The sequence below is a fragment of the Dendrobates tinctorius genome, unplaced genomic scaffold (genome assembly GCF_039654945.1).
Source record: "Dendrobates tinctorius isolate UK_male_01 unplaced genomic scaffold, ASM3965494v1 ptg000069l, whole genome shotgun sequence".
Lineage (NCBI taxonomy): Eukaryota > Metazoa > Chordata > Amphibia > Anura > Dendrobatidae > Dendrobates > Dendrobates tinctorius.
The window spans coordinates 21,930,238-21,953,910 of NW_027361737.1; the positions used below are offsets into that span (position 1 = coordinate 21,930,238).

General features: G+C 46.7%; 1 protein-coding gene across 4 annotated transcripts in view; it reads right to left on the bottom strand.

Annotated features, from left to right (window-relative positions):
• The window catches only part of DGKD (diacylglycerol kinase delta), a 121,827-nt gene that overhangs the window by 36,583 nt on the left and 61,571 nt on the right, over positions 1–23,673 (bottom strand). For all 4 annotated transcript variants that reach the window (XM_073581169.1, XM_073581171.1, XM_073581170.1 and 1 more), the window contains 9 exons: positions 13,958–14,060; positions 13,708–13,870; positions 13,171–13,279; positions 11,794–11,933; positions 11,598–11,682; positions 11,426–11,520; positions 8,556–8,655; positions 8,134–8,389; positions 7,796–7,942 (listed from right to left, as the gene is read on the bottom strand). In XM_073581169.1, coding sequence (XP_073437270.1) covers positions 7,796–7,942; positions 8,134–8,389; positions 8,556–8,655; positions 11,426–11,520; positions 11,598–11,682; positions 11,794–11,933; positions 13,171–13,279; positions 13,708–13,870; positions 13,958–14,060 — 1,198 coding nt within the window. The remainder of the gene's footprint in view (positions 1–7,795; positions 7,943–8,133; positions 8,390–8,555; positions 8,656–11,425; positions 11,521–11,597; positions 11,683–11,793; positions 11,934–13,170; positions 13,280–13,707; positions 13,871–13,957; positions 14,061–23,673) is intronic.

Sequence of the window (23,673 nt, forward strand, 5' to 3'; positions counted from 1 at the left end):
TAGGGAACACCTAATCATCACTTGGCATCTGCAATTTTATCTGCTCTGTGAGTAGGAAGAACCCTTCTAAGACATCTATATGGGCATGTAGTACATAGGAAACTGAGTAAAATGATTGCTTGTTATTTGCGATCTCATGTCTAAGGCCTCTTTCACACTTCAGTTTTTTAGCATCAGTTCAAATCCGCCAAAAAGTCAGACAAGCGGATCCGTTCTCAACTGATGCGAACGGATGGCACAGGATCCGCTTTAAAAGGATCCTGAAAAAAGGAGTTTTTGTGTACTCACCGTAAAATCTCTTTCTCTTAGCCTTTAATTGGGGGACACAGAACCTTGGGTGTTATGCTGCTGTCCACTAGGAGGCGACACTATGCATAATCTGAAAAAAGATTAACTTTGGCTCCTCCTCTGCAGTATACACCCCTGGACGGCGTCAGCCTTCTCCAGTTTTGTGCCAAAGCATAAGGAGGAACGTAACCAAATAACATAACCATGCCTGTAAGAAGGCTACTATGTACGAGCTCAAGAACAATATGAGAACTCAACAGGAAACAACGGCCCGTAAGGGCAACAGGGTGGGAGCTGTGTCCCCCAATTAAAGGCTAAGAGAAAGAGATTTTACGGTGAGTACACAAAAATCTCCTTTACTCTGTCGCCTAATTGGGGGACACAGAACCTTGGGACGTCCCAAAGCAGTCCTTGGGTGGGAAGCAGTGGACGAATATTGTGCTGACAGTCCCCTAGACTTGGGGTACTGCCGCCTGCAGAACCAGTCTACCCAGGCTCGCATCCGCTGAGGACTGGGTATGAACACTGTAGTGTTTCGTAAACGTGTGTAGGCTAGTCCAAGTGGCCGCCTTGCACACTTGTTGTGCCGAAGCCTGATGCCGAATGGCCCAGGAGGCCCCTACTGCCCGTGTAGAGTGTGCCGTGATACCGGCCGGAAGAGGGGAACTTTTAAGTCGGTAGGCCTCATGTATGGTGGACTTGATCCACCTGGCAAGGGTAGCCTTGGAAGCCGGCAACCCCTTGCGACTACCTTCCGTAAGAATGAAGAGGGAATCGGATTTCCGGAAAGGTGCAGTCCTGGACACGTAAATCCGCAATGCCCTGACTAGGTCAAGCGTATGCAGAGCCTTCTCCACTCTATGTACCGGAACCGGGCAAAGGGAAGGCAGTGAAATCTCTTCGTTAAGGTGAAAGTTGGACACAACCTTCGGAAGGAAGGATGGTACCGTGCGGAGAACCACCTTGTCCTGGTGAAAGGCTAGGAAAGGTCGTCTGCAGGAAAGTGCTGACAATTCCGACACTCTGCGTAACGAGGTGATAGCCACTAGAAAAACCACTTTCTGAGACAGAATGGAGAGTGGAACTTCTCTAAGAGGTTCGAAGGGTGGAGCTTGCAATGCTGTCAGGACCAGATTGAGGTCCCACGTATCCATCGGACGTTTGTAGGGAGGAACCAATCGGGAAACTCCCTGGATGAAAGTCCTTACTTGCGGTTTAATAGCAATGCGCTTTTGAAAAAGGACTGAAAGCGCCGACACCTGACTCTTAAGCGAACTTAAGGATAGCTTGGCATCTAGGCCCGATTGAAGAAAACCTAGTACCTTCGGGAGGTAATAAGGGAGTGGGACTTGTCCATGAGATTCGCACCAAGAAAAGAAGGCTCTCCAGGTACGATAATAGAGCTTGGCAGAGGCAGGCTTCCTTGCCCTGATCATAGTTGCAATGACTGCCGGTGAAAAACCTGCCTGGGTTAGAATCCAGGTTTCAAGGGCCATGCCGTCAAATTGAGGGCCCCTGAATTCTGGTGGAAGAACGGACCTTGAGACAGAAGGTCGTGGCGGTCGGGTAGACGCCAGGGGGCGTCTGCCGTAAGTTGGCCGATGTCGGCGTACCAAGTACGTCTGGGCCAGTCTGGCGCGATGAGGATGGTCGGAACTCCCTCTTGCTTGACCTTCCTCACGACCCTGGCTATTAGGGGGAGGGGTGGAAAAATGTACAGGAGTCGGAACTGGGACCAGTCCTGGACCAGGGCATCCGCTCCGAGCGACCGCGGGTCGTGTGTCCTGGCCATGAAATTGGGAACCTTGGCATTGAGATGGGATGCCATTAGGTCCACATCCGGGGTTCCCCATCGTTGACAGATCTGGTAAAAAATCTCGGGATGGAGAGACCACTCCCCCGAGTCCATTCCTTGCCTGCTGAGGAAGTCGGCTTCCCAGTTTTCTACACCCGGAATGTGTACCGCAGAAAGAACCGACCTTGTGTCTTCCGCCCAGCGGAGGATATGAGCCACTTCTCTCATTGCCTGGGCACTGCGGGTCCCGCCTTGGTGATTCACGTATGCCACAGCCGTGGCATTGTCCGACTGTATCCGTATGTGCGAGGCTGCAAGCAAGTGATAAAAGGCTCTCAGTGCCAAGAGAATGGCCCTGATTTCCAGAACATTGATGGGCAATGTCACTTCCCTCGGTGACCACTTGCCCTGTGCCCTGTGATGTAGGTGTACCGCCCCCCAGCCTGTCAGGCTTGCATCGGTAGTCAGGATCTTCCATTGTCCTGAGAGGAATGGCTTCCCTCGTGTAAGCGAGGTTGGTTTGAGCCACCAGTGCAGGGACCTCCTGGTCGATGACGTCAACCTGAACTCCCTGTCGAGGGAGAAGGGGTTCCTGTCCCAAGATCTGAGTATGGCTAGCTGAAGGACCCTGAGGTGAAACTGGGCAAATGGCACTGCCTCTATTGCTGCTGCCATCCTGCCGAGGATTCTCATGGCAAACCGGAGAGATCGAGGAGGACTGCGAAGGAGTGTGCGAACTCCCAGACGGATGGCCAGTGTCTTGTCCTTGGGAAGGAGCACCAGGCCCCTGGTGGTGTCGAATACCATTCCCAGGAATGTTAGAGTCCGAGTTGGGATGGTCGACGATTTCTGTAGGTTGACTAGCCATCCCAGGCGACTCAGAGTGTCTAGAGTGATTGAGACACTGACCTCGCAGTCTTTGAAAGTGGGAGACTTGACGAGGAGGTCGTCCAGGTACGGGACGACTAGAATGCCTCTTGAGTGCAGGACGTCCATGGTGGCCGCCATGACTTTGGTGAACGTTCTTGGAGCCGTGGCGAGTCCGAACGGAAGGGCGACAAACTGGTAGTGGTTTTGGTTGACCGCGAACCTGAGAAACCTTTGGTGGGCGGGAGCAATTGGTATGTGGAGATACGCATCCTGTATGTCTATGGAGGCGAGGAATTCTCCCTGCTCCATGGATGCAACGATGGACCGGAGGGACTCCATGCGGAAATGACGGACCCGTACGTAATTGTTGAGCTGTTTTAGGTCCAGTATGGGTCGGACGCCGCCTCCTTTCTTGGGGACTACAAACAAATTTGAGTAGAATCCTCGGAATCTCTCGTTCGCGGGAACCGGCACCACAACTCCTGATTGAAGGAGAGAGGAAACCGCTTGGTGGAAGACACGAGCCTTTTCTGGTGGTGTTGGAGGAACAGAAAGGAAGAACCGGTTCGGTGGAACGGAAGTGAACTCTATCTTGTATCCGGAAGACACTATTTCCCTGACCCACCTGTCTTCTGTAATAGGCAGCCAGACTTGCTGAAAGAGTAAAAGTCGGCCGCCTACTGGTGGGGTGTCTTCCGGAGGTCTCGAGTCATGATGAAGTGAAGTTCTGAGGTTTTCCTCCCTTGGGTTTCGCTTGGCCTGCTTTCGACTGCCAAGCCCTGTCCGGTCGCTGCTGCGTCCGTGGGTTGTCTCTGCGTGGAGAACGGTTGCGGTTTTGCACTGGGCGCGAAACGGACCAGCCCGAGGAATTCCGAAAGGATCGGAATCGCGTCTGGTTTCTTCGTTTGAACGTGCGTTTCGGTTTTAGTTGAGGGAGAGAGGTACTCTTACCCCCGGTGGCATTGGCTATCATGGTGTCCAACTTTTCGCCGAAAAGTCTACCAGTAGAATACGGAAGTCGCGTGAGGGACTTCTTTGAGGCCGCATCCGCTTTCCATTCTCGCAGCCAGAGGATGCGTCGGATCGTGATGGCGTTTGATGCTATTCCCGCTACACCTCTGGCGGAATCCAGGGCTGCATGAATCATGTAGTCTGCTACCACTGCCATCTGGACCGCATGGTCCGAGAGTTCAGGATTTGAAGCCTGAAGACCCTCCTGTAGTCTTTTGGCCCAAGCTAGGATGGCCTTGGCTGCCCAAACTGAAGCAAACGCAGGGCCCAGAGAGGCGCCTGCCGCTTCGAAAATAGAACGAGCCATGCGTTCTACTTGCCGGTCTGCTGCGTCCCTGAGGGTTGAGCTATCCGGCAGAGAGAGTAAAGTCTGCGCTGCTAGCCTAGAAACCGGAGGGTCCACTTCAGGTGGACCTGCCCATTGTTTGGTGTCTTCCTGTGGGAAGGGGTACTTCGCTTCCAGATATTTGCGATTAGCGAATTTTTTGTCAGGCTGCGCAAACTGTTTGGTAAGTATTTTCTCAAACTCATCGTGATTAGGGAAGACCTTAGGTGGTTTTTGAACACTTTCGAAGCAAATCCTATGTTTTGGGACTTCCGGGGGCGACTCTGGAATTTTTAGCACCCGATGAATAGAAGAAATTATGTCCTCAACTAGCGCTGTATTGCTAGGGGGAGAAGGTACCACGGACCTCACCGTTTCATTATCTGAGTCGGAGTCACAGATGCCCTCCGAATCCTGTGCCTCACTAAGGTGATCCCTGGAGGGCGACCTGGGGCGGGGGTCTTCTGTGGTGGGGGATCCCTGTGGTAAATTGCACTGTCTGTCTGTGGCAGGGGACTGCCCAGGAGACCTGGAATGACGCTGTCTCTCCCTAGAGGGGAACGACCTTGTGCTATAGTGCGACTCAGGTGATCGAGACCTGTGAGTCCGCTTACGTCTGTGAGAGTCGGAAGCAGCATGTTCCTGAGACAAGCTGTCCGTTTGCTGTGTACCGTCCATAGCCGGGGTCCGACTCTGCAGAGCTTGCAGCAATGTAGCAGTTAGGTTGTCTATGGACTGTGACATAGACTGAGACATCTGAGTTGCCCATTCCGGCGTGGCCTGTGACACTGAAGCGTCAGTAGGGACTCCCTGGGGTTCTGACCCAGAGTTCTGGATGCAGACCCGGCAGTGCGGATACGTGCTGCCAATAGGGAGCGTGGCTTTGCAGGCTGTGCAGAATGCATAGAAACATTCCTGCCTGGTTCTCTTCCTTGAGCCCGGCATAGTGCACAGAGGCTGGCTATAAGGGATCGTACAGGGGTGGCTACGCAGAGGGAACCCACAGAAAGCCTTATAGGAAGTATAGATTCACAGCTGAGTAATGAGAACCCAGCTGTGAGCTTACCCCACCGGTGTGCCCCTAGGTCCAGCGCCGACAGATCCAAGTTCTGTGCCCCCCGGAGACCGCTGTGATGCTTCTCTCCTGGATCTCATCCAGAAAAAATGGCCACCGGGGCTCTGAGGAGAGGGAGGAGGGGGAGGAGAGCTGAAAAGGGCGCGCTGGGCTGTGTAAAAACGCGCCCTTTCTGCCTCAATCCGCCCCTTCTATGACACTCCAGTGTGTCATTTTGGTCATCCGGGGGGCGGGCCGGGGGGCGGGGAAAAGGCGGCGGCTTCAGCTAGGCCGAAGCCGCGGTCTAAATTTGAAGCCTGATGCCCAGGAGGGCTCCAGAGCGGCGCGGTAGTCCGGGGGGGGGGCGGATTTGTACCAGACCCCCCCAGAACGGTCGACTGGATAGCGGTGGGGGTAGCAGGGGTAGCGGTTTTTGTATGGGGGGCCCCTGAAGGGCTATGGAGCCGCTGCTGCTGCAGAGACAGGGACGCAGCAAAAGCCCTGTTTCTGCTGTGCCATCCAGTCCGCACCCTCCCCCGGCCCCCACAGGATCCCTCAGCCGGCCTGGGGTCCCTGGAAGCTGCGGAATGCTGCCTGATCTCCGACCCTACCTGAGGCGTCTCAACCTAATACCCCCTGCGGGGGATTAGGGAGGGTGCGTCTGTCACCGTCAGGGGGTCTTCATCCTCGCCTCGACCTCAACCCAGACCCCTTAAGGGTGTTGGGGAAGGAGGGGGGTCTCGACCTCAAACCAGGACCCGAGGGACTGGGGAGGGAGCGACATGGGGAAAAAAACCACCTCAACCTCAACCGGGTACCCCTAATAGGGGACCGAGGAGGGAGCCATGCCGGGAGTCTCGCTGGAGACCCACTTTTCTTCATCTGTATTTCCGTGAAAAAAGGAAAAAAACGGAAGAAAAAAGGTGTACCTCCTTGCGACACTAAGCAAAAACTGGAGAAGGCTGACGCCGTCCAGGGGTGTATACTGCAGAGGAGGAGCCAAAGTTAATCTTTTTTCAGATTATGCATAGTGTCGCCTCCTAGTGGACAGCAGCATAACACCCAAGGTTCTGTGTCCCCCAATTAGGCGACAGAGTGAGAGAGAGAGAGAGAGAGAGAGAGATTGATTTTGTCCGGCACCCAGAAAGAATTTCGGGTTAAATAAGTGTCTGGAGGATCCGCCACAGAAAAAAACGTTGCAAGCTCCGTTTTGAAATCTTTGAGGATGGTGACGGACAGCAACTTTTGCCGGATCCTCACAAAAGACGGATGCAACGGACAGCAATCCGTCACAATCCGCCATTAATGCAAGTCAATGGGGAAAAAAACGGATCCTCAAAAGAAAATTGAGGATCCGTTTTTTTCAAAACCTGGCGGATTGTGACTGATTGTAAAAAACTGAAGTGTGAAAGAGGCCTTATTTCAAAGAAATCCACATTTTTCTTACATGCAAATGAGCTGTTAAGATCTATGAGCCGGACATAGATCTCACCAAGTATCTGCCTCCAGAGATTATATTAAATGAAAGGGGTGTTACCAGTCTGAGACATGTAATAACGGACAGTCTGCTCTTCTGATCTACATGTCTCCCTCTGCTAATGTCTATGATTTATTATAAGCTCCGGAGGCAGATTCTCAGTGTCTGGCCCATATATTCTTAAGTGCTCATTTACATATTTTTAAAAAAGTAGATTTCTTTGGAATAAGACATCAGATCGCAGATATCAAGGAATCATTTTATTCAGCTTCCTATGACCTACATGCCCATATAGACGGCCTAGGAAGATTGAGCATACTGACTGATTCCCTTTAAAGCGTCACTTTGGCTTGCTTTTTTATTTAACCTTTGGAGCGGTATCACGAATGTCTGTTCCCTGCCTGTAGTAAAATACTTAACAACCGCCATCTTCTGATCTTCCCGGGACCGCTCCGCCATCCGGTGATCGCAGATCATGAATTACCAGGAGTCAAAGATAAACGGTCACTAGCTCCCAGTATAAATCTATGAGAGCTTCAATCCGGCTCTTGCATTGAGAAGTTACTTCCGGTCCAACCAGCAAACACTAAAGCGATCCAGCAGGTCGCAACTTGCAAAACGGGACTGAAGCAGCACTTAGAACAGCAGAAGACGGAGACTGGTGTTTTACTACAGTCAGGGAACACACATTACCACTCCAGGGGTGAAATAAAAAATAAAATACTGGAGTGGTGCTTCAATTACCCTAAACAAGCCAGTGCAAAAAACATTTAGATTTGAGAGTCCTCAGTGGTTGATACCTTTTAATGGCTAACTGAAAAGATGGTAACAAATTGCAAGCTTTCAAAACTACTCAGGTCTCTTCATCAGGCACTGACTAATACAATATCTGAAGAATCACATATTTATACACAATATGGCAGGGAAATAATGCAATAGGGCAAAAAACATTAACCATAAAAGTAAAAGAAATACCTCTACTCGATCCTCTTATCCTTGGCAACGCGTTCCCGCTATGCACAATCACAGTACTTGTAATGATGTGTTCCTTGCCATCCTCAGTAGCAAAAGGCAAAAGAAAATCTTCACTACTTGGAGTCTGCGCATTCTGTTCATCAACAGCTGAAAGGAAAGAATCCAACACTGTGAACGTGACAACCTCCGAAAATAAATAGCACAAGAGACCTGGATGCACAATGATAAACTTCAACCATAGACACAAGATCTACTCGACCACATTCCATAGAGAATGGACATATTACTTCTATGTACCAGATTTCCACCCGTTGTGATTCTAGATATTTCTGATTTACCTTTCTCTGCCTGCTCTATTATCTGTCTGATTGCTTTCTTAAGGCTGTTGGCTCTTAGCATAAGCTGCTCCCGTGGTCGAAAAGTCAGTTGTCGTCCAGGGGAAGGAGAGATAGCCGTCAGGCAGGCCACGGTTTCGGAGGATTCCTCTACCTCCTCACTAATTGTAGGTGGGGGCTGAGAAAGAACTGATGTAGCCTGCGACTCCTCATTTAAGGTGTTCAGGAGAGAATCTAGCTTTTCCCTCAGAAGATTGCACTGCAGAAAAAAAAGATGTCTTTAGCGATCATGGAAACCCAGATGATGGACTGGTCGATGTGTGGGAAAACTACAAGATTAGGATGTGGGCTCATCACCAAACACGACTTTCTCTGGTCAGTAACATTATAGGATGACGAGGTCTTATGGTAGAACAACGACGTACCTTTCCTGCCATGGTTTCCGATTCTTCACAGCTCTCGGTCATTCTCTCATAGGCTTTCCCGACACGTGCAACAAAATCTTTTACCGTTTCACACAAGACTCTAAAAGAACAAATAAGTTTAGCACAATAACGTTGTTAATAAATAGCATGAATGCCATTTCTATGAAAGAACTAGCTAAAGCTTTTCCCATTTACCTCATACCAAAGACGAATCTGAGATTTTATGGTCAAGAACATATCTGATAGCTCCTAACAGAGAAGCACTTCAGAGGTCGATATGCAAGTATGTGATACGTCTTTGGTACGAAGTCTTTTGGCCAAGACTATATCAGTGATCTAGTCCAAGTTACAGCAGGTTAAAATGGAAGCTGCATGTGTTAAAGGGGTTTTTGGCCTGAAAAAGAAAAATGTTTGCAATCTATGTGATTGTAGACTACTGAATCTTTACAGTGTGTAATGATCACATTGTCACGCTTCTGATGTATTCACAGTGCGAATGTGTGGTCATGTGACTATACGTACACGATTTACAGACCTGATGTCCATGCTGACTTGTCTCATTAGAACATTTAGGGAAGCACAGGAGAATCAAATCAGCATGTGACCACAAGTATGCAAATCGTGGACATGCTGTGATGTGCACTGGTGCTGTGATTACAGGGGAATCTCAAAAGTGTGTTGCACACTGTCATGATTCAACAGCCTGCAGTCACACAGAGTGAACTCAGACTTTCTGACACCTTTACGAGCCCACACAAAATAGATAAAAGCCATCGAAATTGCCAATTTCTACTGTGCATGTGGAGTCTCCCACCTTTAGATAAGAATTTTATTAAAGAGAGTTTTGACTTCTTTTCACGCGATCCCTTTGCGCCCCTGCCAGTATCTCCCTATAGAGAACATATGAAAGCTCAGCCAAGCAAATCGTTCATGTGTAAGGTGAAGTCGAGAGAGATAGTTGTTGAGCTGACAGTAAGGCTGGGTTCACACGTAGCGGAACTCTCGCAGAAATTACAGCGAGAATTCCGGAATTCCATTCCGCGGGAAAATCGCATTTTAAATTCCCGCGGAAAAACTAGCATTTGCAAGCGTTATTAGCTTGCAGAATTGCTAGTGTTTTCCAAGCGATCTGTAGCATCGCTTGGAGAACTGATTGACAGGTTGGTCACACTCGTCAAACAGTGTTTGACGAGTGTGACCAACTTTACTATTGAGGCTGCCTATGCGGCATCAATAGTAAAAGATAGAATGTAAAAAATAATAATAAAAAAAATATATTGTTATTCTCACCTTCCGACATCCCGCGCAGCCTTCCCGCCTCTCTCCACGCTCCTGGTCCCAGTAAGCCTTTGCGAGCGATTACGTCCGTTCTCGCGGGATCACGAAGTCTCGCAGTCATTCGCACGACGTCATCGCGAATGACCGCAAGAACGGACGTCATCGCGGTAATTCGCGCAAAGGACTACTGGGACCGGGAGCGTGGAGAGAGGCGGGAAGGCTGCGCGGGACGCCGGAAGGTGAGAATAACAATATATATATTTTTTTTTTTATTATTATTTTTTACATCCTATCTTTTACTATTGATACCGCATAGGCGGCCTCAATAGTAAAAAGTTGGTCACACTCGTCAAACACTATGTTTGACGAGTGTGACCAACCTGTCAATCAGTTCTCCAAGCGATGCTACAGATCGCTTGGAAAACGCTAGCAATTCTGCAAGCTAATTACGCTTGCAAAATGCTAGTTTTTCTGTGGGAAAATCACGGGAATTTAAAATGCAATTTTCCCGCGGAATGGAATTCGGAATTCTCACGGTAATTTCCGCGAGAGTTCCACTACGTGTGAACCCAGCCTTAGGGGAACCTGTATTTTAGCATTTGTGGAAGTGCAACTGAAGGCCAGTTGTGGACAAGCGGAATGTGACATAGACTATGGGGCCGATTGTTAAGCCTGGCCTAGCGCACACCAGTCTTAATGAAGGGCTCTCTGGAGATGGGAGTTTCAGATTCATAAAGAGGAGAGCTGCAATTAGTGAATTTGGCTCTTCTTCTCAGTGGTGTGCGTCTCCTTGCGCCTCGCTTGAAACGTTATTCTAGTTAGTGACTGCAGAAACATTTTTTGGAGTCCAAACACTGGCATTCTTCATGAATTGCATGAGCTGGTGCGACCACTCTCTGTGCTGACTCCTGTCCAGCTCTGCCTATTTCAGCGTAGTCGATTCAAACTGAGTTAAAAAAAAAAAAAACACACACCAAAAGTCACATTTTTGCACAAACATTGTGTGGCGTTTCAAAATTTTAATGCCAGTTTACTGGCGTAAAAGCTTTGCTGAATTGGCTCCGTGCACTTTAAATCACTGTGTAAGTCTGGCCAAATTTAAAACTTCCGTACAGATTAGATGACAGTTGGCCAAACCCGCCAAATTCGGAGCCACAGTCAGACTATTTAATGTGTCTGGGGTTCTCTCAATGCTCCCCCACTCATCGACAGATAATAATGGGAGAAGAATCGGATCACAAGAATTTCAACGGCTGATCTTTTTCTTTCAGGACAGATAAAGCTGCTGCCAGAGTCATCTGGCAGCAACTTACCCCTTTTGCCCTGTTGAAATCACATGAATTTTTGGCCGAACAAAGTGCTCATGTGTATGAGGGAGTTGAGAGGGAGATAGTCGTCTGCTGAAAGAGCATTTGCCTGTTAGTTATCTCAGGTGCATGGCCAGCTTTAATGCTGTCTTGTGTTTATTTTGATGATATTCTTTCATATTGGTACCCGATGGTTGAGCATGTGGCGGTTATAAAGGCCTGCCTTAGTTTATCAGCTCTTAAACATGACACTATCTGGCATCACAATTCTTTAGTGACGCTTACTTGGCTGATGAAATCACCACCGAATGCTGGTCTGAGCTGAGAATCTGTGATAAATGAGCAGCAACAGAGTCTTCATAGCCCAAGATTTGCTGCACCTGGATAGAGTAAATGAAAGAGAGATCGAATAATCCATACTACAGAGAAGAACCACAGGACAACAGTGAACACTCACTTCACAGTCCTCACTGGACTCTGTGGCTGTACAAGGATCGGGGGCCTGAGCTGGAAGTTTGGTCTCATACACCATGATGCTCCACCTACAAAATTCAAACCCATAAATGCCTTACAGATTGAGAATCTGTTAAGGAAAACCAAAAGAGAAAAACAAAAAAAAACACAACACAATACAACAAATTCCTCAAACTCACCTATCCAGCATTTTAGTGCCAGCTCTTTCAAGTTTCTCCAGAATCTGGGGGAGTTGAGTGTCATCATCACACGCAGAGCCCCAGCCAAGGACACGGGCCAAGTCATTTCCAGTGCCTAATGGCAAGACTCCTAACTGGCACTGAAAAATAACAATAAGGACTATGTCATCATGGCCTCTTCTTCGTAGTAACAGAATGGATATATATATAGACAATTTTGTGCTTTCCATGAAAACTCATACTTTTATTAATCAAATGAGTTGCCAAACGAATTTAAAATCTAGTCCAGACATTGACAAGGTTCGAAAAAAAAAGTTTTTTATTTGAAATAATAATTTTCTCCTTCAAACTTTGCTTTCGTCAAAGAATGCTCCTTTGCAGCAATTACAGCATTGCAGACCTTTGGCATTCTAGCAGTTAATTTGCTGAGGTAATCTGGAGACATTTCACCCCATGCTTCCAGAAGCCCCTCCCACAAGTTGGTTTGGCTTGACGGGCACTTTTTGCGTACCATACGGTCAAGCTGCTCCCACAACAGCTCAATGGGGTTGAGATCTGGTGACTGCGCTGGAAACTCTATTACAGATAGAATACCAGCTGCCTGCTTCTTCCCTAAATAGTTCTTGCATAATTTGGAGGTGTGCTTTGGGTCATTGTCCTGTTGTAGGATGAAATTGGCTCTAATCAAGCGCTGTCCACAGGGTTGGGCATGGCGCTGCAAAATGGAGTGATAGCCTTCCTTATTCAAAATCCCTTTTACCTTGTACAAATCTCCCACTTTACCAGCACCAAAGCAACCCCAGACCATCACATTACCTCCACCATGCTTGACAGATGGCGTCAGGCACTCTTCCAGCATCTTTTCAGTTGTTCTGCGTCTCACAAATGTTCTTCTGTGTGATCCAAACACCTCAAACTTGGATTCTTCTGTCCATAACACTTTTTTCCAATCTTCCTCTGTCCAATGTCCATGTTCTTTTGCCCATATTAATCTTTTCCTTTTATTAGCCAGTCTCAGATATGGCTTTTTCTTTGCCACTCTGCCCTGAAGGCCAGCATCCCGGAGTCGCCTCATCACTGTAGACGTTGACACTGGCGTTTTGCGTGTACTATTTAATAAAGCTGCCACCAGTCATCTGTTTACTTGACTACAGTAATTACATTTTGCTTACTGCATGTGACCACTGCAGCCAATCACTGGCCTCAGTGCCAACATGGGGTACACAGGAAGAAATTACTGCAGTCAGGTAAAGATATGATCATCAAGAGGACCGGAGAGCCAGGGGAATAAAACGGTCAGAACAGCTTCTTCTGTCATTATTCCTGGATGTATGCATTTTATGACACGACTCAGAAAACCCCTGTATGTATACATACCTGTTTATGAAGATTAAGGGTATCTATTTCAGAAAGGACCCAGCCCACGCTACCATCACCGCCACACACCAATATTCTGAAGGTGTCAAACTTTTGAAACAAGCGTAAACTAAAAGGGGAAAAAAAACAGCACATTAATTTATATATATAAAAAAATCTAAAGTAGAAAAAAAAAGTATGAGAAAAGGGTTAAAAAGTTACTTATTAGACTAATGTCAGTCAACCACACTGATATCAGTAGGTTCCTGCTGCAGTCTAATGTGTTCAGCGACCCCCGACTCTCCACCCCCCCAAATGATGGTGTCAGAGGACAGAAGCATGGGGCACGTCTGATTTCAGACGGCTATTGCTTTAATTCTCTAAAAGATAAGCCACTGCCAGAAATTTCTAGAAGAGGCTCTCTTATAGGAAGCAGGGCACAGCAAGCCCTTGCTCCTGTGTATGGGAGAGTCAGGGGTGATAGCTCTCACCCGAATGATTGGCTGAACTATCGTGGGGCTGATAGCTATCTAAAGTGTATGGGGGCTTCAGTCTCACCCTAGATGAGGCCCTCCATTCATCAGGTCAAACACTTGAGCCGGGTTGAGCAGCTGTTTGAACCGTCGCAGGAATTTCACTCCTTGGTTATCTCCACTCTTTGAATTTACAAAAACAAGCAGAGGACTAGTGCAGGACGGGGGACACGTGGCCTTCCAGAACCCTGGAGATGACAATATCAAAGAGCATGCTTTACGGTGACATATTAGATACAAACTCCAATCCAATGTACGAGGTGTAACACACATACCATCGGAGTCAATGCTGTTGAGGGCCGTTGGTGGAATTACTGACACTTTGCACTGTCCAAGCGGACACCTTTTTGGCAAAAGTTCTTTACAAGAGGAGTGTACCTACAGTACATAGAAACATGAAAATAACAGCAAAACATCAGCTCAATAAAAAGGACACAACTCTGCTGCGTGGCCATTCATTGTATGGACTCACTGACATCTGTGGAGACATCTTGTTTGTACCCTGTGGCTAGAACCTTATAGTGTACTGCACAGACGTGTGAATCCGTCTAGTGCAAAAAAAAAAAAAAAGTAGTCCACTGTTATGAACAATATATTATTTTTTCTTTAAGCTTAAATACATGTAATTGGGGCTAAAAACTATTTTTGCATCTGGGTTTTGTTGCAAAATTGTGCACCGTTTGCCTTTGCCTTCTGTAGCCTCTGTGTTAGGAATCGCTCACACGAGCGAATAGTCGGACAAGTGCAATCCAAATTTTTATCAATGTGATTCAATGAGGCAGAGCACATTTTTTTCTCATGGTGATTCAGCATGAGAAAACAAATGCAGCATGCTGCGAGTGTGTCACTGGGATACTGCAACAGAGTGGGGTCAGACGATCGCAGCGTCTGGTGACACACACCTGTGGTAGGTAGAACGGTGTCACCATCCTATTAGCAGTTCTGGCTTTCTTTGCTCTGGTGCTGCAAGGGGTAAACTGCTTAGTTGGCCTTCTGGAGTTCTCTGTCCTTGGTGGTACCAGCTGTTCTGAGTATGTTACTCCCAGCAGGTAAAAGAACCTTCCTCCTTGCTTCTGATCTTGCCAGTGATAGCTACCACTACCTGTTTTGGAGTTGAAGAAGAGAGTTCAGTGTTTGGAGTAGGTGGCTGGAGAGTTTTTCAGGAGATTGCTGCGTGGAATTGGTTTCCACGTTTATCCTTATCCTCTCCCATTTGGTTTCTTCCTTCCTATTCCTCCCGTTTCCCACTCTGTTGTTTTGAGAGACTATCTGTATGATTGTAGTTTCCTCTTATCCCTGTCTGGTTAATATATTTGCCTTTACACTTCAGCCTCATACATCCCTTAGTGGGGGATGGAACAGATAAGGGTAAGATAGCAGCATAGCAAGGTACAAGACCCCAGCATCTCGACCATCCGGGATAACCCAGGGGAGAGGGATAGCGTAGGGCACTCCTAGTTTGAGGGATCGGGTAGGCACCAACAATCCCTTGTCACTTCATGGCAGAGTAAAACTGATGATCGTATCGCACTTGCTCATTCAAGTCAGTCAATGGAGAACATGGAGAAATGTTGTTATCCATCTTCCCAGCACCTGTGCTGCGATTCTCTCACACTAAAGGCCCCGTCACACACAGCGAGATCGCCAGCGAGATCACTAATTTTGTGACGCCACAGCGATCTCGCCAGCGACATCGCTGTGTGTGACATGTATCAGCGATCGACCCCCTGCCAGGTATCGCTGATCGCACTCGAACGTCCTGGGCCATTTTTTGATAGTTGGTCTCCCGCTGGCCAGCGCGCATCGCTGCGTGTGACAGCGAGAGACCAACGATCAGCGACGCTGGGAGCTGGTTTCCAATGTAAACAGCGGGTATCTAAGAGCCGCGCGGCTCTTAGATACCTGCTGTTTACCTTGGATACCAGCGTGCTCGCTGGTCCTGATCGCTGGTGGGTCTGTCTATGTGACAGCTCACCAGCGATCAGCTAACTATGTCCCAGCGATCCCATCCATGTCGGATCGTTGGTGGGATCGCTGGGACATTGATATGTGTAACGGGGTCTTAAAGCGACACTTGGATCAAACTTTGATGAGCGTTTGATCAGAGCGTCATTAGCATAATTGGCCCAATTTTCTCGCTTCTGTGACCCTGGCCGTACACTGTCTATTGCTGGCTGCAGAATGACTTACCCAAGAGTCCGTCAATCAGCTCTAACTCTTATCTGTCTTTTTCTGAGCCCCTCTCAGTTGATTCATGACCACACACCATGTCAAAGTTTAATATGCAGGGCAACAAAGCACCTGTAAAATCCGAACGGTGCAACATTTTTGATGAAACCCAATTGCAACATTTATTTTTAGCCCTGAATACATGCATAGTATGAAAAAAATATATATTTTCTACAAAAACGGACAGCCCCTTTAAACTATCTGAAATTTCCCTGATGACACCGTCAAGAATAATCTACAATTGTATGCAATCTCACACAGCACCATGCATTATACACATCTAACAAAGAGCACAAGCCACAAAAGAAAATTCTACTTGTCTTGGGCTCTGTTCACAGTTCCAACCTCGTTTGGTGTATGTGTTGGGATATGCAGTGCATACACTGAATGTAGCCACAGGCCCTCATCAGCAAACAGAGGTCAGAACCATGACCTTACCTAAGACTGTGTTTCTCTATTAAAGGACTGTTCTATTGTCCTATCTTCTGGAGCTCACCGATCTTCTGCCTCCCGGATTCTTGCTTTTCTGTAGGGCGGTGCACTCTGGGAGATTGACTGTTTGGTGGAGCGACAAGGTTATGCCGCTGCTCCGGACTGTGCACTCTCCCCAGCTGCTGGCAGAGGCAGCTTTGAGTTTGCAGCATAGGGGGACTGAGGTGCGTTGGATACAGCGATCCAGAAAGCATTCAAGTGGCGAAAGCAGGCTGTAAAGTATACAACCTGCCTAGGCAACTGGCCACTATCACACTACAAGGTGGCTGGTAGCCTAGGCAATGAGCCCGACATTACAAAAGTAAAAACCCCACCATTCTTGAGCACGGAGAGAATTTTTAACACAAGTCAAATTGCAATATAACCCATTTAAGAGCATGAGACACAAACCTTTTATAAGGAGCTGTGCATATAATTTTTAATTGGTAATATAATGTTGCTACAATTAAAACATTAATAAGTCTGAGAACAATTCATTTTTCAGAATCTTGCTTTACTTAAGTCAGGAGTGTTCCTTTGCAATGTACAGGCTGGCCATGTAGAGGATTAGCTGTGTACACAATGTTACTTTGCTCCTGGGCCTGGATAGAACATGCATTTGGCACCGCAGCCAACACGAGACTGCACCTGCACACGGTCTCTGCCATCTTTTTTATATACTGAAGTTTTCAGTTTAGTCATCTTATAAGTAATTTCAAATATCAATGTGGTATTTGTAGGACAACTTATTATTAAAGTGGGTCTTTCACAAATTTGTGCATGTTAAATTGGCCACCTCATGGAATAGTGGCTGCAGATCTGGGTAAAATGTTTTCTTCATTTTTTTAATTTCTCCTCCCTGTTGGGGAAATATGAGCTTGTAAAGTTTAGGCTATAATTCATTTTAATTACATAGGGCATTACCCGAGCTTCTTCTCTGGGGGGGTGAACTTCTGCACCTGCAAAAGGTTGACCAATCATAAGCAGTCAGCAGCATAGTGGGGAAAAAAGAGTTTGCCTCCCACAATAGGTTAGAGCAGGCTAATCAGTGTCAGACTTGTAATGACAGTCTGATCTTTGCACTGATCTGAATGCAGAGCTGTGTGTGATTACAAAGCGTCCGGAGCAAAGATAAGTGTCATTAGTAACATGTTTAAGTTTTCATCTCACATCAGTGAAATGTGGGGGAGGGGCAGTACAGCAGAGCTCTGCCTCATTCAAACACTTCTAGCAGCTCTCCTCTCACAGCACTGTTAGGGTTAGCTATGCTTAATCCTCATCCCCACACACTGGCTGCCATGAGATGAAAGCAAAGAAGTGTTAGTAATGCCTCTGCCCTGCTCCGAGCAATTTGTAGTCACACACAGCCCTTCATCAAGTTCAGTGAGAGCAGACTGTCTGTTATTACATGTCTCATACAGAAGTTAGCCTGTTATAAGTTATTGGGGGCATGTTTTTTCCCCCAGCAAGTTGCTGACTGCTTATGATTGGTCAGCTGCATGCAGGGGAAAGAGTGTGAAGTACAGTATTCAGATGTACAAGACATCTTGTTCTTCGGGATCCATTTTTGTGCTTGCAACGCCATTTTGTTGTTTACGAGTTAAATTTTGTAACTTAACTAGATGAAAGTTCACGGCTGTTATGAAACCAGACTGTTCTAGCTTGTACAAGATATGAGATATGAGATGAGACTCTAAAAGAATGTGCTATTGTTCTATATTCTACGTCATGCAGCTGGGGACATATTCTGATTTTCTTGCAATACTATTGGCTTAAATGTATTACGATTCTATTGGTAGCTGTATACTTTGCATAATTAAGCAGAATGCTATGTAATGTGAGATTCAGTAAAGGGGCTCAGTGATCTGCCTCGATCCTCCCGTACAGAGACCCCCGTCTCCGTGTGGTCATTCCCAGTTGCTAGCAACGCCCTGTAAATTAATTTGGAAATCACTGGCTCAACCGTGAAGGGTTAATTTACCCCATACCTCAACAGCTTGGCGCCCAAACGTGGGGCCCCCGAATAGGGACGCCTCTGCCCCCGGAGGACAACAAGACAAAGGACCCTCGGAGCGGACACAGGTGTTGGAAAATTGGGACTGATCACCCCCCACAGCCCCGGTAAGTTGGCAGTTATACTGTTCAGACTGGCCGTTGGTGTGGTTTTCCTGTGCTTGTTGCTGCAAAGAGGATCTGAGGTTTGTCCCCGTGGTGGGGTGATTCATGGGTGGAATCATATAGAGGTGTAGTCCCGTTGGGGGCCCAGTGCTCGAACCGTACCTCATAAGGGACGGACACCCCGGATTGGCCAGTGATTGTGACTCTCTTTATAGTCAAAATATCCTGAAATCCTGAATTCACTGTTAGTAGTCAGGCGTGGTCATGTGATCGAAGATGGGTAGGATACGTAACTCAGGTATATATATATATATATATATATATATATATATATAACCAGAGGTGTCCGGAGGGATAGTCTGAGACGCCCTACTCCTTTCACTGAGTACCGCGAATTTTGGGCAATCCCAGAGGGGGATTATTGACCCTGTGGAACAGACTGAGACGGCCGCTCCAGTATTGTGCACAACTGAAGTACGGATATTTAGCTCGAAATGAAAGAATCTGTGGAAGGAAAAGAAGAATTTTGTGGCTTGGCACATGAATTGTGTGACGAAGGTGTTAGGAAGAACAGAGGAAGTGAATTCTGATTGTTTCTGTTACTGCTATGTTGAAGAAGGAAAAATTGTCTATTATTATGGCAAGGACGGGATTGTTTGTGGTTCAAGCAAGTGACTGTGGTGTGAGAATGTGATTGATTAAAGAAGGAACTAAGATCCAGACAATGTGTCAGGCAGACGAATAGTTAAAAGTGATGATTTGAAAGAAGAGGTCTCCCTGCTAGATGACAATTGTACAAGGAGACAGAGAGTCGCAGCCCCCACCTTTTCTTTGTTAAACGCTCACAGAATCTCTTATGAGCCACCGCTGCCAGCCTCAGTCCCCGCTAAAAAAAAAAAAAAAAAAAAAAAAGTTTTCAGAAGAATTTAACCCGTCTGTTCAGCGTACAGAGAAAAAAAAACAAAAGCAAGCTAGCAGCCAGCAGCTGCTCCAGCCCCCACCATTGTGCCCAGCGAGGCTGCGAGTTCACAGTCCCTTATCAGTATCAGTGTGCCCTTCATCCCACACAGCAAACTCTGCCCCCCCCAGTCTTCAGCTACTGAGAACCTTATTCCTCAGCCCCTCCCTGCTAATGCTGGCACTGTGCCAGACTCGAACATTTTCAGAGATTGTCATTCCCCTGCTATTTTAATCGGAGTAGATGGTAGACCCAATTAATATTCTTTCATAAACCCTATTTCTGTGGGACCTTTTCCCAAGGTTACTGTTCAGTTCGTAATCTCTCCCACATGTCAAGTAAATTTACTAGGGGCAGATTTATTATCACAGTTCCGCTCTGGAATACCAAGATGATGGTCAGATGGTTCTTAGATTATAAAATCCCTATGTAGATGAAGACAGTGAAGATAAATCTGTATTTTGCATGCCCTTCCCACAGTTATGATGGCCCTGATAGGCTCAGATCCACCCCCAATATTGCCTGAGGATCAATGACTCACCCCATAACTCTCAGAGATACTATCTAAAATCTGGTAAAAAAAATGGGCAAATGATATAGGGAAAATGCCCGTAGAACCAGTAAAAGTGTTTCTCAAACCTGGTGCCTAATCCTCATACTCTTTTGTCCCAAATACCCCAGGATGCTGCTTGGTTTACAGCTATTTATCTTACCAATGCCTTCTTTAGCATTCCGTTTTACCCAGATTGCCAGTTTCTATTTGTATTCACTTTTCAGAGACGACAGTTAATATGGACAGTTATGCCACAAGGGGCCCAAAACAGTCCCAACCAGTTTGCAAAAAAAAAAAAAATATGAGCAGGTGTCTTTAGCCATTTCTGCCATTGTTAGCCTCCTTAAGTATCTGGCAGCACTGAACTGTCGGGTTTCGGCCTCGAGACTTCAGTTCTGCCTTGGTCAAGTGATATTCTTGGGTCACTGTCTCCTTCAGGGTGCCAGACACCTCGCAGAAGAAAGAAAAATAGCTGTCAGCTCCCTTCCTTTCCCAAAAGATGAAACTGAACTCCAGTGTTTTCTTGGACTATGTACCTACTGTCGTCAGTGGATACCGGATGCATCCTGCATAATGTAACCCCTTCACAACGCCTTGAAAGACGGTATAATGAACTATAAGGAAAGATGGCAGTGATGAGGATTACCTCCAATATGATTGTTCCCAACTTCTGACTGAAGAAACAGCTACTCCATCAAATGTCAGTGAGAACCCACTCCCAAGTCCTGATCTGGTGTTATACACGGATGGATCAAGATATGCTGACGAGTTTGGTAGATTCCACACGGGATATGCTGCTACCACAGAGGACATTGTAGTGCACGCAGCTGCGCTCCCGTCCTCACAGTCAGCACAAGAAGCAGAACTCCAGGCTCTGTCTACTGCATGTACTTTGGCCAAGAACAGATGGGCTAATATATACACGGACTCACGGTATGCATTTGGTATTGCTCACGATTTTGGGGCTCTATGGGCCAATCGAGGGTTTATTACTACTGCCGGAACCCCAGTGAAAAATGCTGAAGCTGTTAAAACCCTCATGGACTCGATCAAATTACCTACTCAGGTGGCCATTATCAAAGTTAGGGCGCACGGTCCTAGGAACAGCCCACAGACTGTTGGCAACGCATTTGCGGATATGCAAGCAAAAGCCGCCGCTCTCTTACCCGTTGAACCAACTATGGTGACCACACGCTCTCAGTGTAAACAGTTACAAGAAGCATTGACCCTACAAGAACCTGATGATCTACAACAGACTGAAGTTTTCTGTCGGACCCTGCGAGACCGCTTAATGACGATGCAGAGAATGTCTCCAAAGGAAGAGGTGAAGCAATGGAAGACTGATGGGGCACGTATGAATAATGGTCTCTGGAAAAAGGACCGACTCGTGTGTCTCCCTAAGCGGATGTACCCTGCTATTGCCATATGGGCACATGGGCCTACACATCGAGGAAAGAATCAGGCCCTCGCACTGGTGCAAAAATTCTACTGGGCCCCGGTTCTCCAGTTGGCCGGAAGCATTCCCTGTTACCAACATGACTGCAAAAACCACAGCAAAGAAACTGGTGATGGAAGTCATATGCAGATATGGGGTTCCAGAAGTTGTTGAAAGTGACCAAGGTCCAGCCTTTTCTTCTCATGTGTACCAAGAAGTTCTGACAATGCTTGGATCCACTGTAGCCCTCCATACTCCGTACCACCCACAATCCAGTGGGAAAGTTGAGAGGTTAAACGGCACACTGAAGGGACAATTGACCAAAATGATGCAGGAGACTACGGCTCCATGGCCAGAGCTCCTACCCATTGTACTCTACCATATCCGTACTACCCCTATTGTAAAATATGGCCTGTCCCCATATGAGATATTGTTTGGTGCTAGGCCCCCAGTTGCAAATTTCCAGCTTCAGCAGTTATCAGAAGAGACTGACAGTGCTGTTCAATGAGTTATTCAGCTTAGTAAAAATCTTGCTAACACCCATGTTCTAGTTTCCTCTTCTTTTCCAGATTCAGCAGAAACCGACACTTGTCATAACCTGAAGCCTGGTGATTTGGTAGTCGTGAAGAGGCATGTCAGGAAGCACGGACTAGAACCCTTGTATGACGGTCTCTATCAAGTTCTCCTCATCACCCAACAAACCAATAGCAAATGAAAGGGACATAATGTTTTGGTTTTCCGCATTTTTCATATTATTATTATTATTGGTAGAAGATAAAAGTTAAAGTCAGAAGATATTCAATAACTCAGAGATTAATACGATAAAGACAATGATCGTAATAAGGACAGTTGGTGGTCAGACACCTTCTCCTTTCTCAATCCAGCCAATTGATTTAAGGGAATTGGGGGCTGGATAGCTGGGATCTTATAAAGCTTGTTGCACATTGCTGCCTGTATCCTTGTTGTATATGTGATACTAAAACTTGTTCTTTGGTGTATTTCTGTATGTATTAGGAAATTCTGCACTAAGACAGCTAATGATGATACCAAAGGCGTCGTTGCCCCTGCTCTTCTCTGCACCGATCTCAAAAGGCTACTTGATGAAGATGTTGAAGCCAAGCACATGGCTACCTACAAAAGATCCCCATCACCGTCATCAAAAATTGTTATTCGTAAATTGTAGTATATAGGGGGGACGGGTGCGCCGCGACAGCCATGACTGATAACACGGCATCAGTCATGTGAAGACCAGTACCCCTCGAGCTTATGGCTTGGGATAGCACCTCTGATGCTGCATATGTGTTATCAAAATTTATCTAGGGGGGAATTGTGAAGTACAGTATTCAGATGTACAGGACATCTTGTTCTTCGGGATCCATTTTTGTGCTTGCAATGCCATTTTGTTGTTTACGAGTTAAATTTTGTAACTTAACTAGATGAAAGTTCACGGCTGTTATGAAACCAGACTGTTCTAGCTTGTACAAGATATGAGATATGAGATGAGACCCTAAAAGAATGTTCTATTGTTCTATATTCTACGTAATGCAGCTGGGGACATATTCTGATTTTCTTGCAATACTATTGGCTTAAATGTATTACGATTCTATTGGTAGCTGTATACTTTGCATAATTAAGCAGAATGCTATGTAATGTGAGATTCAGTAAAGGGGCTCAGTGATCTGCCTCGATCCTCCCGTACAGAGACCCCCGTCTCCGTGTGGTCATTCCCAGTTGCTAGCAACGCCCTGTAAATTAATTTGGAAATCACTGGCTCAACCGTGAAGGGTTAATTTAGCCCTACCTCAACAAGAGTACATGCCCCCAGTGAGAAATCTCTGGTAAATCTCCAGAGTCCATAAATTATAACCCAAACTTTACAAGTTAATATCTCCACATCAGAGAGGAAAAAAAAAAAAAAACTATGTTATACTCAGCTCTGCAGCCACTATTCCATAATGTGGACAATTTAGTATGCTCAGACTAGCGAAACATCCTCTTTAAATGTGACTAAAGGGGCATGTTAAAGCTCCTTACACAGCAGGCAATGAACACTTCCTCTGATATTATCACCCAAGTTCAGGGGTTCATAAGCAGCACCCCCCCCCAATGATCAATAAGTCATTGGGGACCTGGGAATATACACTCACTGGCCACTTTATTAGGTACACCATGCTAGTAAGGGGTTGGACCCCCTTTTGCCTTCAGAACTGCCTCAATTCTTCGTGGC